This window comes from Neolamprologus brichardi, chromosome 11 (assembly GCF_056152115.1).
Source record: "Neolamprologus brichardi isolate AB-2024 chromosome 11, ASM5615211v1, whole genome shotgun sequence".
NCBI classification, from domain to species: domain Eukaryota; kingdom Metazoa; phylum Chordata; class Actinopteri; order Cichliformes; family Cichlidae; genus Neolamprologus; species Neolamprologus brichardi.
The window spans coordinates 18,415,032-18,433,098 of record NC_142114.1 but is presented as its reverse complement, the minus strand read 5'-3'; the positions used below and the strand labels follow the sequence as shown (position 1 = coordinate 18,433,098).

The following is an 18,067-nucleotide window of genomic DNA, read 5'->3' as shown; positions in this document are numbered from 1 at the left end:
TCACAGCAGGAAGTAAGAAAGCAAAGCTGAGCACACAATAGCAAAGGTGGTCTTTGGGTTATCCTTCGAGCTGCACAGTGAAGCTGTTGTTGTTGATGTTGATGTTGTAGGAGGCGGCTCTGGAAAGGAAAACACATGTTTGTTTTTCTTTTGATCACAGTGGAATACAGGAGTCTGCATTTCCAGTATCTGTGTATTACCTTGGACTGTGATGGTCAGATGCTCACTAAGCTGATCGCTGCCACAGGTGATGATACACTCCCAGGTCCCATTATGTGAGCTTGTTACAGGGTTGAGTTGAGCTGTTGGTGACCACTCAGGTGAATCTACAATTGGGCTCCTCCACTTCACTTCACAACCTTCAATGAGACCTTTCACGTCACACTGGAGCGTTGCCTCACTGCCCAGCAAGAGATCAGCGGTGGGACTGACAGAGACCGACACTGTCAGCAGGAGGTGAGGACACAGTGAGAAGCATAAAGCGAGAGAGGAGGCCATGATGAACAAGGGACTTGATCCAAATTCATTAGACACATGAAAAACCCTCATAACATCAGAAAAAGACGATAGTTTACTACAACCAAGTGGAAAAATGGTAACCTTTATTTCTGCACTGCAAAACACTTTAGGCCAGATTGTACAATAAACGTTTTAAGCCAAGTTAACTTAAACACTTGCCATACCCATCCCTGCCCACCTCCTGAGTCCCTGAACAGAGGTGATGATGTTTGTATGGAGTACAAACGTTTAACAGAAATTTAAATGTTTGTGATGGATGTTGGATTATAGGAAATGTAGGACTCTATGGTTTTAAGACTTGAACTTTCAGTACTGTAATCTGGATTTTGCTCTCTGCTATTTTGAATTTTCCCCTAAAATTCATGGTAAAATTGCTGGAATGTGTGTGTGTGTGTGTGTGTGTGTGTGTGTGTGTGTGTGTGTGTGTGTGTGTGTGTGTGTGTGTGTGTGTGTGTGTGTGTGTGTGTGTGTGTGTGCACACACTTGTAAAAAGTAGATTTTAAATTGATGTATATTATTTTCCATTATAACTGACCTACAAGAGTAAATCGCACAACTGTTTACCTGAAAACGGAGAAAGTGAATGTTCATGACGTGTCCCATCTGCCGAACACGTGAACCGTCCAGCATCTGTTTCTCTCACACTGGAGATTTCCAGATTCGTCTGTCTCACGACTGACCTCTGCACAAGTTCAGCAGCGCCTAACACAGAAAATAAAAATATGTTCTAATATAATGTAATCATCCCTCTCTGAACAACAGTAAAAAGGTGGTCATTTCCATGATGCCACTGCAGAGAGCGTCTGTAGCTGCTGACCCCACACTTCAATGTGACTTTCCGCCCGACTTTTGCAACAAAAACTTCACCTGCAGCAGAGAGTGCACCCAGCACTGAAAAGAAGACAAATGGAGTCAACAAACACTCTGCTTAGTTACATCAAAAGGGAACACTTGATAATCCCAGTATAACGAAGTCAGTTAAACTGTAATCTGTCCCGTTTGAAAGCAAAAACCATTTTGAAGCCATTTCACCAGCTTTGGTCCAAATCAAAACGACATGAGAAACACCAGAAAGGCAACAACCAGGCAACTTCCAAAACAGGAACGATTTAAAAGGTGATGGCCACCGAAGTGACCACTGCCCTCTTCTTTCCCATTGTGACTCATTCTGTAGTTTCACTTTTCCTTCATGCCCTTCTCACTGCTGAGACGTCACTTTCAGTCTGTTCAGGACTCACAGTATTTTTTCCAGAAGTATCTTTACTCACCAAACACAAACCACACCAGCATCTTCACTCTGAGGGTTTAAAAAAAGTTTTACTGTTGAGATAAAACTATGAAACAAATTGAATGTGAACATTTTCACTTCAGATACAGCCGCAGAGTTTCTACCAAGAAACCACCACACCCTCGATCTACTTCCATCCTGTGTGTCACTTATTAAAAATATTAATCTTGTGGCTTTTAGTTTGTCTGAAACAATATTTAAACTGTTTCCTATAAAACTGCTTCAACTTCGTATGTTCAGCAGAAAGGAGAGGCTTTTAAAAAGAATTGGTTAAAATTGAGTAAAGTGAGAGATCAAATGCTCATAAAATAAAATCGTATTTACATCAAAGAATGCCAAAACTCATCTACAACTATACATGAAACTAGTTTGGATCATTTGAAGATATTTTGTGTTTACGCCCCATAACTGATAAAAGAAAAAAAAATTACAACTTAAGTCTTTTACCCTCAAATATTAAACCATCTATATGCACCAGGATCGAAAATGAGATTTAATTGGGATTAATTAAATAAAAGGTTGAGCACTTACCTTAATTCTGAACACGTTCTGTGTCTTTTAGCAGTTAATGAATCCTCTCTGTGCTTCACTTCACCAACAACATGAGCACAAAGACACAAATACTAAAGAGGTTTGAAAGCATCTGAAGAGAAACCCATTCTTTGGTAGTGGTGTGTGCAGTTTAGGTCACTCTAACCCAAGTTATAAATGCTTAAACTGCACATTTGTCAACACAAAATGGCAGTTCATCATACTTTTGTCTGTAATCAGGATGTGAAAATAAAAAAGAGAAGCTGCATAATGCAAAAGGACAGACCACACTTTATTTGACAGAAAGACAATTATTTATTTGCCACAGCAGAAGTAACAAAGCATTTCTGTTCAAAAATAAAAACAAAATAAAACAAGAATCACCCAGATATCACCCTCACCAAACTGAAGGAAAACAAGCTGATTTGGTGCTTTTCCTTTTTGTAACACACATTTGTTTTTATTCTTTTTTTTTTTTTTATTCACTGACATTTTCTCTTATTGTGGGTGTTTAACTCTTTTGTCCTCACTAACAGGTAGAGGAGTGATGACACCAAGCTGCAATCATCCAATGAAAGAAGAGGGGACCGGAGGCGGCAGTGACTACTGATGGCAGTGGAAATCAATAGTCGGGGTTAACAAAACAAGTGAAGGGACTCAACAAAGTCGCTAATGTTTGGGACTTGTTCCCTGAAGCAGGTTTTCTGAAATCATGAGTTAAACTTGAACAGATGGCTGACCGATCATCAAGGCCCAGGAAACAAACCAAACCTGCTCTCTGAACAGACATGTGGTTTGTAATCAGAGGATTTCAAGAAAAATATCAGCCCAACATCTCATCTGTACATCTGCACCAATTTATTGAGTGTGTAATACGCAATCTGGGAGACTTATTTACACTTTTGTCAGTTGTGAAGCGTGCCAGGACTTTTGCAAGAGCTTGGTGGAGTGCAACTATGAATTTTGTCATGGGTGTTTGTTAGCGTTCACGTATCTTCTCGTTCACCTAAAGCGTAACGCTGCTCTGCTTCATTCAGCCACCCTGCGGTAGAAGTAGAGATATCCCAGGTCTTTGGGAGGCTTCTCTGAAGCGCACACCTTCTGATCATTGAAGATCACCCATCTGTGAGACACACACAGAAAATGCAGTTTACAAAGGCCTGTTTAACAGCACCTGCTGCCTCCAAATGAACAACTCAGGTACAGATGTCATAATAACACATTAAAGCAGGACTCAGTAGAAATTGATCCATTTTCATAATTCAGACATGAAACAAACATTTTTCCTTTCGTTATGTTGGTGACAGATTGATATAAATCCTTCAAACCTTCACTTCTTTGACAGATTAACACATCAGACTGCGCACATCAGCAGCCATGAAATTAGTTTTGTCAGAGCAGATGTGGAGTATGGTGCCCCCTGCTGAAGCTACTTTATTATCATTTCAATGCAATTCTTTACAGATGTTTAGCCTGCACTAGAAAATAAATTAAATTCAGGGACCAGGAAGCACATTTAATAAAAAGTTTTTCAGGAATTTCTTTGTGCAAGTGGGGACATGAATGCAGTAAATCACAGTTATTTTGTTGCGGTATTTTTATTGTTATGACAGGTGATCTTAAATTTCCAACCAAATCTGTGAAATATTCCTTAAACATCATGAAGTCTTGTAAAAGCCAATATGAACATGAAAGACTGGCTAAGCTGAAAGTAGTAGGAACTGGTCGTGTTTGAGCAAAAGCTGCTCAGGTGAGAAATGTTAGGAACCACTGTCTCGAACCTCAATGTGTCTAAAGTACTTACTGCTGGTCCTTCTTGATGTGGGCGACATAATGGCCACACATGGTGCTTGTCCCCATGTGACTGATAAATGCAAACAACTCGTATTCTGGACAAACAAGAGAAAAAGAGATTGACTGTAACACATTAAAGCACTTTATTAACATAGTCTAAACTACCGTGAGCAGACACAATCTGATTATAAAGATTATTTCTCCTCTTTCCATCTCCTCCTATGGACTTACTTCCTGGTCCGTCTCTGACGCGGGGTCCAGGTGGAGGATCCCTGCCGCCCTCGCTCTCTGCAGCTGAGCGACCTCCTTCAGACACATCCATGGACTCCAGGTCATCCAGGTGAGAGAAGATCCAGTCTACTGCCCGGTCCAGGACGTTACTCTGTGTGACAAACACCAGTCAAGAGTCAAATAATTTCTAAGCTTAAAGCTGAGTCTCTGTTGATCACAAATACTTCCAAGAGTCTAACTGTTAGAGAGCAAAGACAGCTGATGAAAGACCATCAGAGGACAGGAGCAGCACAGAAAGATTACTTAACACGCTGTTAGTATTTGTTCTGGGGAGAAGTAGCTGCTGTGCTTGCCTGCATGCCGAGTCATCAACCATCTCCCAAAGCTCAAATGTGTGCCTAACACCTTTAGGTAGGCTAAGCTATATGAGGTAATGTCAGAACTACGTCACCATTTACAAGAATCTTTCAGGAGTCCCTGAAGAGGGAGGAAGATCGATCCAACCAAGTGCTCACAATCAAGGTGTGTCAGTGAACTTCAAACAATACCCTATGTCCCACCCCAAGACAGATGGATCATGTAATGTCAAGCTACAGCTTTCATGCTGTATGCAGGCAGCTTTGGTCTAGTGTTTTTATATACCACAGATGTTACTTACTACTGCACTTGTTGCAGCCCTGAGTTCATCCTCCCTCCCTCTGTAATCTAACTTTCTTCTCATTGATTAAAAAGGAGACAGCAGAAACTGTGTGCCTGAGATGCTATTAAGAAAATCCCCTCTTTTAAGGCTTAATCCCTTTAAGAGAGAAAAAAAAAAATCTGACCGTTGCTCGAAGTGCTTTGGTTGCCTGGTCTCGGCTGAAGCCCATAGAGACGATGGTCGCCAGGTGCTCCTCAGACAGGCTCTCTGTGGGTGTGGTTCCAGGTCCAGAGCTGCAGCCAGGCAACACCAAGGGGGCAGAAAAGTCTGCAGCCAATCAGAAGTAAAAGAAGATGTGAAAAGCAACAGTCATGGTGAGATGGTTTGATTTTTGGTAAATCACTGTTGGTCTACACACCTGGATCATCCATGTGGCTCATGATCCAGTTCATGGCAGCATCAATTCCAGTGTTCCCCGTGTAATACACCGCTTTCCTGCAGGCCTCTAGTGGGAATCCCATTTCACATAACTGGGACACAGTGGAGTCATCGAGGACTGGAGCTAAGAGAGAGTTGAAAACAGCTGAATTACTTGGATGTCATTTTTGGTACAGCAGCACAAGATTTACAAAAGGAAAAAAACAAATATGAAAATGAAATGTTGTAACTTATATTAATGTAAACTTAAACTGATGCTCAGAAAGAAACAGAACCAAAACCTTGTTTTGAACCAAAAAATGTTTTTTAAAAAGGCAACTGAAGGACGCATGAGAACAGAAAAGGCAGAAAAAAAAGAACAGAAGGAAACAAAGGTGGGCGAATGAGAGTGAGAGGGAAAGAGCAGAAATGACAGACTGACACAGCAGTGGGGAGTAGAGCGAGTCGTCCTCCTCGTTGCCATGGGAACCCAGGATACCTTTAACCTCCACATCTGGTGTCATGAGTGGGGGCGGGGCCACCTCTGGCAGAAGCTCCTCCCCTGGCTGCTGGCCAGTTGCACGTAGCCCGCTCAGGTCCAGAGTATCAGGAACATCGATGCTCACGTCTGCATTAGAGAAAAGTCGCACTATTACCACCTGACCACCTGAAGTCACTCATCATCAAGTACAATTCGAAATGTTAACTTCCTGTCAATGGCTAATAATGTGTGGGGTTTTTTTTAAACAATATATTTTGATTTTATTGCAGTTTGTAATGTTGTGGTGGTTGTTCCCTAGTGAGAAATCTCATTTTCAGTAATCTACAGTTTCAGTAATCAAAATATTTTAAGCATTTTTTTGAAAAATTTTAAATGTTACACATCTACAATTTTTAAATATTTTGTTTTACACAGAAGCAGCAAGTATTCGAAAACAATAACAAACAGACAACCACTCCCCCACAAAAAAACAACAAAAAACTGCACTCCCTCATCCTCAGAGTGGCGACAGAGTTCCCATTCACAAGTGATGAGGGGTCAGTAGTAATGTAGGCACTGTCTCGTACTACTGTTATGAGTTATGGGTTCTGTGTAAAGATCAAATGATGAGCTCAGACATCCAGAAGGATTTCCTTCGTGTTTAAAGGAACCAAACTGAGTTAGTTTCACGTCGAGCTGGGAGGAGACCCCGTAGTAGACCCCGTAGTAGACCTAGAACTAACTGGAAGCATTATATATCATATGGCCTACGAACACTTCCAGATCACCAAAGAAGAACTGGAAAGTGTTGCTGGGAAGAAGGACATCTGGAATACCCTGGTTAGCCTGCCACTACCATGACATGACTTCACATAGGAGGGATGAATAGATGTATGGACAGCCTTTGAAATCTCAACAATGTAGCATTGCTCTCTTATTTTATTTTGCAGCACCAACTTATTATTATTTAATGTTTTTTGTTTCTGTTTTTTTAAATAAACAGCCTATTTTTGTAGGATCTCCATCACCTCTTTTTCTAATAATGTCTGACTGAAGCAGGTGACACTCAGTTAGGCCAAAAAAAAGAAAAAAGAAAATAAGGTAAAACACTTTTCAAACACCTACTTTCACAAAGAGTTCATACCCCTAATCCCTTACTTGAGTTTTATGCTTTGTTAAGCCAGTTGACTCAAAGACAGCCTGGATACGACAAACTTGATTCATAGTAAACCCCTCTGGCGTGCATTTTTGTACACAGAAATTTATAAAGAAGAAAAAAAAAAAAACATGTTTTCAAAACAAAAATGTAACCATATCTTTGCTCACCCAGTTTTTTGGGCACCCAGTCAAGACCAAAGGTGAATTTCTTAATCTGGATAACCAGGTGGTCAGGGAAAGAGGCAAAGCGGGTCGTTCTGATAAATGAGAGAAAGGCTGTCATTACTAAAGATCTTTTAAAATCTGTTCCAGTTCACTACTTCCATTATGAGGGCGTCTCTCTTCATACTTGGTAGCAGTAGTTTTTGCTTGAACAGCCGAGCTCCAGAAGTCCGTGAGGATCTCTGGTTCGCTGAGAGCCGCCATGCACGCTGTGAAGGGGATTTGTGCACGCACTGTCGGAGCTGATGAGTCCCCCTCCTCACGGCGGCGCTCAGCCTCCTGGAGCTCTTCTGTTATTTAAAAAAATAATATTAATAATAACGGGTTTCTATTTAATGAAATGCTCAAGTCTTCAAGTCTAAATACTTGGAAAGAACAAAATGTTAATGTTGCAGAGATTGTCCTCACCTGTGTTGGTAGCCTGGTCCATGGGCACGGGCAGCTGGACGATGTAATCCACCCGCTGTGTGTATTTGGCCTTCTGTGACTGCTGACACACAATCCGCTCCTCCACCAGAAACCTGAAGGCTTCAGATGGGTTGGACCCAGAGCGGCAGTTTCTCTGTAGGAAGAAGAAAATGGACATTTAAAACAAAATAAGAAGGAAAAAATGTAAAAGTAAAAGACCACATGCCATACGGCGGAGAGCGGCCGGCCCGTGTTCGAGTTCGACCCGCGGCCCTTTGCCACATGTCTTCCCCCCTTCTCTTTGCCCCCACTTTCCTGTCCTCTCTTCATTGTGTCTATCCAATAATGTTGAAAAAGGCCAAAAAACAAACAAACAAACAAATAAAAAAATACAGTGAGAGTGATACTTTACCTCCACCATGTTTATGAAGTGCAATAAAAACTCCTGAGCATCCTGTTGTCGATTGGTGGAGAACTCCGGGTGGCCCCGCCCGACAAGTGCTTTGAACATTTGCGGTGCTATTCCGATTTGGTCTCCCTGAAAGCAAAGCCGGAGAAGAAGGATTTCTCAGTTGTGGGAGTCATCATTGGTTGTACTATAGGCTCACTCACTTCTGAGCGATAATTCCAGCATAAGGGACGGATATTTTTTTTGGATCCAGTATGACTGATTCTGTCTGCTTACCCTGGGTTCAGCTGCACCATTTTCCTCTCCTGGGTCTGGTACTGGTTTGGAATAGTCTCCTGACAGCAGACCATAACCAAGCTTGGCTCTGTAATAAACAAACAAAGCTGACAAGATGCACATCCAACGGGATCCCAGAGCCTCATGCACAAGGTGGATTTAAATATAGACGAAGATGTATTTTTTACATTTTTATTTCAAATAACAATCTGGAAAATCGAATCATGGAGCTGATATTATTATCTGTGTTGAAAGGTCGCTGCGCAGCTACAGAAAAGCAGAGATTGTTTAGAATAAAGTAGATATGAATTTAATGAAAACAAGAAAATTAGATAGCAAGTAGACTTAATCTTATTATATCAAACTGTTGATAAAGAGTCAAGTTACATGAGCTGCGTCGACCTTCTGTTTTCACAATAATGGATTTTCCTTTTTTTGTAAAGCGAGGCTCTTTAGTTGATTTTCTGCTGTGCTATCGAAATAACAGCAAACAGGTGTCGATGTAAGTCTGTCTAAAAATAGCGCCTTTCAAAAGAGAAAGGCAGTATTTACACATTAAAAGACAATTATCACACTTGAAAATGCAGCTGCCAGAAAAGCACACAATAATTGGGTTCGTGGCTGACAGCTGGCACACTGTAAATGTGCCTGTGTATATTTATGCAGATGGCTTATTTGATTTTACTGTGTGTGACACCAATATCAGAAAGCCATATGTTTGTATGTAAATACTAGGGGTGCAACGATACTCGTATCGATATTGAACCGTTCGATACAGTGCTTTCGGTTCGGTACGCATATGTATCGAACAATACAACATTTTTAATTTATTTTATCAACTTTCCTTCTGACGGTGCTGTCTGTGTTGAGCGCTCAGTGGATCTGCGCTCGACAGTGCAGCCTAGGCGGAGTAGTCGAACACAGATTCACTGAGCGCAGGGCAAGCTAGCTAGACAGAAGTTAAGCTCGTTGCAACATGGCAAATTGAACCTCCCCCACCCTCATTCAGATCTGGCGTCTGGAACTATTTTGGTCTTCATGTGACATATGACCCTGAAGGTAAGCACGTCATGGACTAAAGTAAAACAGTATGTCAGATGTGCCAGCAATGCTCAATTACATGAGTGGGAACTAGTGTGTTAGCGCAGTTAGCTCGTTAACGTGTTGGCCGTCCAGCCCCACACACGGGGCAATCCGCGGTAGCTCATTAACGGAGATTTGCCGTGTTGTGGCGTTAACCTCATTTCAGATTAAGGCTGACAGCACTAGTGGGAACACAACGAATATGACTGCACATTTACCCGATAGCATCCTAGTGCAAAGACAAGTGGAAGCAGACAAAAACAACAAGCACGCATACAAACTTTACCGAGTCATTTAGACAGCCGTTAGCACATGATTCTCCTTATGGGGACCTGATATGTTTAATATGCTGCTGAGAATATAGCCCAGAAGAAGCGTATAGTATAGCTTTTATTTTGGAAAGAGACATTTCTCTGTAATAAACTCTCTTTTCCAAAGATGAGTGATTCCTCAATCAGATACAGGGCTCGCAAAATCGCTAGCGATTTTTCCAGTCGGGCTGCCCTGCTCTGCTCGTCGGCCTATCGTAGGAAGGAAAAATATATGTCAATGCTTTTGCATTCTTTCGGAAATGTAGCTGGGTAATTATGTCATTGGCATCGGTGAGCCACTGTCAATATGTGACATATTGAAATCGCGTTTGAATTTGCGCTTGTTTTTTGCTTTCACTTTGCAATCGCGCGAACTGTGTATAGAGAGCGACAGCACTGATTGGTGAGTGATGATAATTTGCGCACCAATTCCTCTGACATCGTCTTATCAATCGTTAGCTTACTATGCAAACATGACAAGTGAAATCTCCCGCAGCAAGCTTAAACATGTGAGAGGTTGATCGCGCAGAGAATCGCTGAGCGTTATGTGAGTGTGTGTGTAAAAGCAGCAGGATATATATTTTAGTTCTGCTGAGCCAAATAAGACAGGTCAGGGTGAAGAAGTGACAGCCAAAGAATAGCTTACCACAAAACGGAAAAGTTATGACAAATCAGACTATAAGGCAAAAAGAAAGTGCAGCTTTATGGTTTCATGGACAAAAGAATTTCTGTGGCTGCAATATGACGAGCTAAATAACCAGGTCTACACATAAGTGGTCCGCAGGTGCGCATTCGCTGTCAAAATAAAAAACGCGCACAAGATAAGAAGTTGCAACGCGTGTTTGCATACATAAGATTTTCAGGAGGAGGACAGACATTTGTTTAGAACTCATAAAGATGTCGAAGAAGCTCCTTTAAGCAATTACTTTGGCGTTCCTCCACCTCCAAAGAAATGTCAGAAGGAGTCCGAACCACAAAAGAAGCGCGTATTCTCGGAAAAGTGGTTGCAGGAGGTGAGCTGGCTTCAAACAAATGATGAACGCACAGAGATGTGGTGCAGAATGTGCTGTGAAAATTTAATAAATGACAAATTAATAAAAAGGCATGAACATTTTTTTTTGTATCGAAAAAATATCGAACCGTGACACCAAAGTATCGAACCGAACCGAACCGTGAATTTTGTGTATCGTTGCACCCCTAGTAAATACATGTGCATGAAAACTAAGGTAGCACGAAAACATGTCTAACATTTTAAAAAGAGCCGCTTTCCCTCTCCTGCAGTACAAATGAGGACATTTAATAATTACACAAAAGCTTGTAGTTTAAAATGAGGAAACTCACACTTGGGTTTTGAAGTCCTGGGTTGGGTCACTCGGTGCTTCATCAATTATCTTGTCAATATTAGACACGTACCTGCGAGGCACGGACAGAAAAGCTTGAAGGAAATTCTTTGGATTCATCTTAAATGTTAATGCAAAGTATCAGATAAATTTTCACCTTTTAGGTGAAAATTGACTAAAAAGCAATATTTTTATTTCAGTTTGCCATAAGAAATAACATGCTGGACACAGCTGGATGGTGACTGTTTCAAAAAAAGAAAAAAAGAAAAAAAAGGAGGTTACTGACTTGCTCTGGAAGTCTGGGATGGTGAAGAGCACTTGCATGACAGAATTGAGGTAGCAGCTGTTTCCCAGGTTCTTCATGCCAGTCAGGCCGGGGCCAAACAGGGGGCGCAGGGTGGTCCCCGACTCCTGGATCACCTCCCACTCTCCCACACGCTGATTCACAGCAATCTCCAGCTCTGTCATTGTCCTCTCAGTCTGAAAGCAGAAAAGTCAATGCAGTAAGTATGGTGGCTGCAATCACACTACCTGGACTGGGTGACTGTATCTGGCTTCAGGACTTTTCAGGCAGAGCTCAGTTAATCTGAGTGGTTTAGACAAGTGTAGGGACTGCACTGTTTGTGAATGAAACATCGGTTTACACCATGTGGAGAAACGCTTCTGTGGCCTAAATACTGAACTGTTAGCTGAGGAATACATTCATATTACTTGCCAAGGCCAGCAGCACCTGCTGTTGCTGTATGAATTCAGTTTGAATCACTACACCGACTGCTCCATCAGTTAACACAGAGGCCATCCAAATGACTATGAATTTCATTTCATTATTTATTTAAAAGGGACAATGCAATTTAAGTTAGTTCTAATGGGAAGCAAAAACTGATGTGCTACACAGAGTTTAGAGCTGTTGCTAATTTTCAGTATTTTACAAGACTATGCAGTCTAATTAAAAACTAAGCATACCCTTACTGCTTCCATAGTAATTAAGAGGGTTTAATCAATTAACTGATTATCAGTAACAGATCGGTAACGGTAACAGATTCTCATTGAATCTCTATAAAATCAGAGGATTTGACAATTTGTAGGCAGTCACCTCAAGGTCAGGCCACATAATGCTCAGAGACCCCAAAAAACCCAAATGCTACATCTCAGATTGTACAGGCCTCAGTGTGTTAAACATTAAATTTCATTAAATTTCATTGATTTCATGATTAGAAAATCTATGGCTTGTTTTTAAAAGGTTTCCAGGAGAAAAACAGCTTGCTTAAAAAAACACAGCACCGTGGCTTAGGTTTGCAAAGTTGCATCTGAACTAGTCACAAGACTTCTGAAACAATTTCCTTTGGATAGATCAGACCAAAGAGGACATGCTTGACTGTAATACACAGCACCACATACTGAGAAAACCAAACAGGACAAACATCTCGTTCCAATTGTCAAGCTCAGAAAAGGGTTGATGATTTGTATTTGTTTAGCAACCATACAACCCGGGCCCCTCACAATCATCAAGTCAACCATGACCTTCTCTGTTACCGAAGTATTCTAGCCAGATATGAGGCAATCTGACCAACAAGTCAAGCCTGGCTGAAATTGGGTATTGCAACAGAACAATGACACAGTTCAATATTGTTTGGTTAATGATGCAGAACTTTAACCTAAGATGATTTCCTCATAAGAAAGACAATTGTGTAATCCAAACTTATATTTAGATATTTATTCATTGATGCTTCCCAAAATTTAATTTTGATTGTTTACATGTTTATTTTTTGCCTCATTGAGTTTATCTTATTCCACTTTAAGCATGTTATAGCATATCTTTAATATTTGTGTTGCCATAACTTCTCAGCTTAAGATAAACAAAGTATCTTATCTTACAAGTAAAGGGAAGATATGCGGCGTAAGAAAGCAAAATTCTTTGCAAGAACCTTAATATAAAAGCTTAAAGAAAAGTTTTTATATTAAGAAAACTGATAAACGAGATTAGGCAGTATGACTCATTAATGACACCAGGCAGGCAAACAAGACACTATAATATACAACTAACTGCTGTATTCTGTCTTCTGCTTTACTATCCCACAATTCTTTCACCTCCTCGGCTGTGCAGCATCATTAGGTGTGTACAGAAAAACATCAGCGAGAAAAGAAATAACATTAGAGTACACAGTGAGAGGTACAGACATCTTAGACAAGACAGCTGTGTAGACTGCACTCTGCATAAGAGGGGAAGCAGGTGGCCAAGAAATAAAAGACAGCAGGGATTCAAAGAGGAAACAGGTGTTGCAGAAAAAAAGGGAAGTAGATCGATATGATAAGCAGTAATAATAAGATTAAAGCACTATTATATTAAGAACAACATAATATGTAGTTGACGAAAAACAAATGCAGTAATAAATGAAAACCAGATCAGAAGAGATGAGATATTCAATAAGAGAAGTATCTTTTTTAAGTATTTTCAGCTCAGTAGCAGTGCAACTTTTTTAGACCTTAATTTTTGCAACACCATAGAATCAATGGCTATCTAACAGACAAAAGTAGACACCACCATTATTTGGATGTCTGCAACCAGAAAGGGGGGGGGGGGGAGAGAGTCCCATATCCCTGTCTAAATTTACAACACTCCAATCATAAAGCAGCAGATTGATCAATACTTCTATCTACAAGACCTTGATCTAATGCATAACATTAAAAACCAGGAAGAAATATGACAGCTCTCAACTTGCATTGGTCGATGAGTGAACAAATCCAAAATAAAATCAGCAGAAAAACAAAACTTACTTTCTCCATGGTCATCATGTCAATGCCAAAGTGAGCCAGGTGCTCTGGTAACTTGGAATCGAGCACCATGTCGTCCTCATCATAGGAATACACATCTGGAAAAACAAAACAGCGCAGGGACAGAGCTTCAGACATATGCAAAAGCTCTGTAATTTTTTTTTTTTTTTAATTAACACAAATGAATTACTATCAAATCGTTTTGTTGCTTACCAGCGCCATCAGGAGTGATGGTACCAAGTTTGACAGCAAGTGGGTAACCGGTCTCCTGGTAGTGGAGAAGAGCATGGTTGTTGCCTCCTGAGCCATCAAAGTACCTGCGGCCACACAGAACTTTGCCATCCGTCAGGTTCATCCAAATGTTCTCCTGGAGGTCACACACCTCACACCGCCAGCCACTACGACAGACAGAAGAGAAAGCCTCCAATAAACACACTTTCTGATATAAAGATAACAGGCCTTTATAGAGCTTAAATGACAACATTCTCTCTTTTACAATGTATTACTGAAAAGGGAACAGGATCAATATTGAATCAGTGGATGTAGAAAGGCAGTATCTCGACTAAAATGGATACACCTGTGGCAACTCCATAAGATTTGTACATATAGACTCTACTGCGATAGCGCATGTTGATAATGTCATCAAGCTGCGCCTGTTTTGGTCAAAAGCATTGCAGCGGCTGCAAGCATGGAGTTTAAAGGTGGGGAGGAGGAGGTGATCATAAAGGGGACTGGTGTGACATTAGTCATATGGACCGTGTTTGGGTTTAAGCAGTCGGATGTTAAGCAGAAAAATATCATCTGCAAAATATGCCGGGTACCGTAATAGCGAAGAACATTTTGGAATATGAGGAAAGCCAAAAACTGCGCCCTCCACAAATGCCCAGTCAGTCAAGTGGAAAGACAAAAGACGGCCCTACACACCAACAGACTGATCTTTTCCAAAGGCACATTTGCACTTTATCTTAAACAACTATAATTTTAGAATTTAGTGTTTTACTGATATTTTACATGTATTTTTTTATTCAAAGATTTTTTCACATTTACCTTCATTTTTATTTGTTATTTAAGATTTTTGTGTTACATTGTTTGGAAAAGGATCGGTTACATCTTAAAAATTATTTGAAAAGTTTTGTAATTAATAAGAAAACAAAAAAACTTTTGCACAATAAATGTTCTTAAAATGACATTCTATACTGTTCAGTCATTTGGACATATCAATATATACAGATGAAAAGAATATCGCAATATATAGTTACCGCACATGATTCAAATTATACCACAATATGGATTTTAGGCCATATCGCCCAGCCCTAACAGCCAGCACATCTTTTATCAAATTTGAAGAGAATATGTGAGCTGCTGCACGGCAAGTTTATTAAATAATAGAACTTTGACCTCACCTGGGAGGGATTTTGACTCCATTGTCTAGCTGTTTAAGGTCAGCGGCATGCTTCGACTCCTGTCTCACCTCTCCATCCCACTGCTGAACTTGTAAGGTATGAGACACCGAGTCAGCTGCCATGATACCCGCCATAGACAGGGACACCTAGGTGGACAGCAGGGGGACAAATTTCAAGAAAATCTAATTTGAAGTCCACTTGCTCTTAAGCACAGAAATTTTTCTTTAAAGAAAAAGAAAATCACAAACAGACTGGAAGGAGGCAAAAGGTTAGATGATGATAAAGAGATGATGTAGTAGCACTATGCATCCTCTGCACACAAACAAACAGGCAAGTATCATGAAACGACACCAGAAATTATTCCACCATGGTAACAAATACAGCTCAAAACAATAAACCAAACATTACTCAAAGAATACACATCTTACCACCTACAATCTAAGTGATTTGATAAAACTTCAAATACTTGATAACTGACAATAGAAAAAGCATAAACTCTGGAAAATGTTGGCAGTCAGGTCTGGACATTGTCTGAAGTGAGGCAGGCAACTTGAGATAAACCACTCTGGTCGTGTTCTCACTACTGGAAATACTCTTGTGAGGTTTAGCCGAGACAGCTGCCTAGGCAGAGCATGTGGAGGGCAGGACACATCATGCCCACTGTCACTGTGAATTCTCTGGACAATTATTTGCACCATTTACACATAGGAGCATCCAAAAGATCTCACACTAGGGGGCTGACGTGTTCAAAAACTGTTTATCATTAAATCTGACTGTGTCACAGTTGAGTGCTCACATCCAACTCAATTGAGAAACAAGAGAAAATGCCTTGTTTATCAACCATAAATCATAATCTACACCTATATGCATGTCACTTGTTTGCTAAGATAATGTAAGGCTGTGTGATTATGGTAAAAATCATAATGATTATTTTGGTCAAAATCTTGGTGCAGTATTATTTAACAAAATTATAGCAAGACTTTTAAAAGATTATGGATTTATTAAACTTTCAAAAACAAATCAGTGGATTTCCTTTCATTTTAACTATAATTTGATGAGAAAAAAATACATGTGAACGTAAATAACAAAGAAAAGGGATGGGTTTCCTATTTCATGCCACACTGTGAAACAGAATGTGGCATTATAATTATTTTGCATCAGGTATCTTGTTTGATAACTGAGCATATAGTAAGGAGATTACATTTGAAATTAATTACTGACAACCTGGGGAAAACCTGAACAGACTAGAAAACAAACAAGACCTCTCACCCGCTCTCTTACGACATCAGGCATGGTGGCCAGGTCCTCGGATGTCACCTCCTGCCTGTCTGGCAAAATCACCACTTTTACGTCCTCCTCATATTGCTCCTGCTCTACATCAAACCCTCCTTCAATACCTGAAAAGAACAAAAACAACAAGGGTGGAAGCATATGTGTCTCTAGGAAAAAGTGATACCCATACAGTTCTTTAAAAAAAAAATACATGCATGCTTATGCACTCACCTATAGCCAGTCTGGTGGGCTTTTTCTTAGGTGGGTGTCCAGAGCCAGAGTTACCATCATCTTCCTTCTGTTGGCATTGAGAGTAGGTGAGTGGACATGTAAAAGGATGGTGCTGATAGAGACAAATATAATTTAGATCACCGTATTTTAACCATAAAGTGTCCCACCTTGGCCTTACGAGTCCGGGTGATGTGCAAATAAGCCTTCTGCCCAGTACGAGCATGGTGCCTGTCAACATACTGACTCCCCAAACCCAGGAAACTATTCATGCACACATACAGGCCTCCTTCACTCTCCTGTAAAGGAAGCACAGACAGTGTTTAATGCTGACTGTCCTCTCTGTTTATCTCGCACCACTTGCAGTAGACTTGCAAATTAAAGTTGGATGCGATTTATAAGTCTTAAGCATGTCACAGCATCAGTTGCTACAGTGAAAGTAACTAGCACTCCTGTCAATTTGCTAGCCTTTGCTATTAAGCAATGCTCGTTTATTTTAAAGTTCACAGAAAAATAGTGTCTGTTAAGTGTGACACACTCTGAGCAAAGTTACATTTGCATAATCAATGGTCCTGCAACAGTTGTGACTGACTTAGTTTGACAGCTTACTCAGTTAAACCCACACAGCTAGCTAAAAAGCTATAGCCGCTAAGTTTCCATTACATTGCATTATTAGCTTAGCTTGAGGCTAACCTGCTAGTTAGTTGAAATGGGGAAAACGTAGAAAAACAGAGCATTAAAGTGAGACAGCACTGGCAAAACGTTACGTTAGTGTGAATCACGAAAGAGGAAGGGAATACAACACAGCAACACTGTCTATCGGCTGAAGTTTTGATTTACAAAAGGAAAAATGGCTCACCGGTGAGGAAAATGACAAGGCGCATTCGTCTTTGTGGACGCGGTCCCCGGGTTTCGGGACCCGAATTGTGGACAAAACCGACATCAAAAGCTCACCAACGTCCGCCATGACGAAGCTCGCTAGTTCCACCTTGCAGTGGGACACCTGCTCTGAGTTTGGACACCCAGCCTCTTGATACCCTGGCTCGGAAGAGCGTCTGTTGTCTGGCCCGTGTTGTGCTGCCTGTGTTTGCCTGAATGAATCATGAGACGCTGCCTTGTGTTGAGGGAAGGCCGTAAAGAAGTCCCGCACACAGAGTGGCTGCTGCTCATTACCGTAATCCACAGGATATAGGTACGCGTTCTCATTTTTGTAATGCAAAAACGACTATTTTATACTTGGTATTTCCACTGCCGAGTCGCCTTATGAAAATGTGAATGTGCGTT

General features: G+C 40.7%; 1 protein-coding gene and 1 pseudogene across 4 annotated transcripts; both read right to left on the bottom strand.

The window, feature by feature from the left end:
• LOC102791170 (uncharacterized) lies at positions 1 to 1,809 on the bottom strand (annotated as a pseudogene). The gene is made up of 4 exons (XR_015719762.1): positions 1,788 to 1,809; positions 1,084 to 1,410; positions 201 to 443; positions 1 to 119 (listed from the first exon to the last, which is right to left on the bottom strand). The product of XR_015719762.1 is annotated as an uncharacterized LOC102791170 (transcript).
• Positions 1,810 to 2,629: 820 nt separating this feature from the next.
• usp5 (ubiquitin specific peptidase 5 (isopeptidase T)) lies at positions 2,630 to 17,942 on the bottom strand. 3 transcript variants are annotated; one of them, XM_006802845.3, is made up of 20 exons: positions 17,643 to 17,942; positions 16,954 to 17,082; positions 16,787 to 16,853; positions 16,553 to 16,680; positions 15,284 to 15,429; positions 14,094 to 14,278; positions 13,884 to 13,978; positions 11,395 to 11,588; positions 11,110 to 11,181; positions 8,375 to 8,462; positions 8,102 to 8,227; positions 7,690 to 7,843; positions 7,409 to 7,571; positions 7,228 to 7,316; positions 5,863 to 6,048; positions 5,422 to 5,565; positions 5,188 to 5,330; positions 4,364 to 4,514; positions 4,143 to 4,227; positions 2,630 to 3,461 (listed from the first exon to the last, which is right to left on the bottom strand). In XM_006802845.3, the coding sequence occupies exons 1-20, from the start codon at positions 17,748 to 17,750 to the stop codon at positions 3,368 to 3,370; spliced, it is 2,547 nt and encodes an 848-aa protein (XP_006802908.1). In that variant the 5' UTR covers positions 17,751 to 17,942; the 3' UTR covers positions 2,630 to 3,367. The 3 variants fall into 3 exon arrangements, with proteins under 3 accessions (XP_006802908.1, XP_006802909.1, XP_006802910.1); XM_006802846.3 differs by having other exon boundaries at positions 16,787 to 16,850; XM_006802847.3 differs by having other exon boundaries at positions 5,920 to 6,048; positions 17,643 to 17,940.
• Between the last annotated feature and the right edge of the window lie 125 nt (positions 17,943 to 18,067).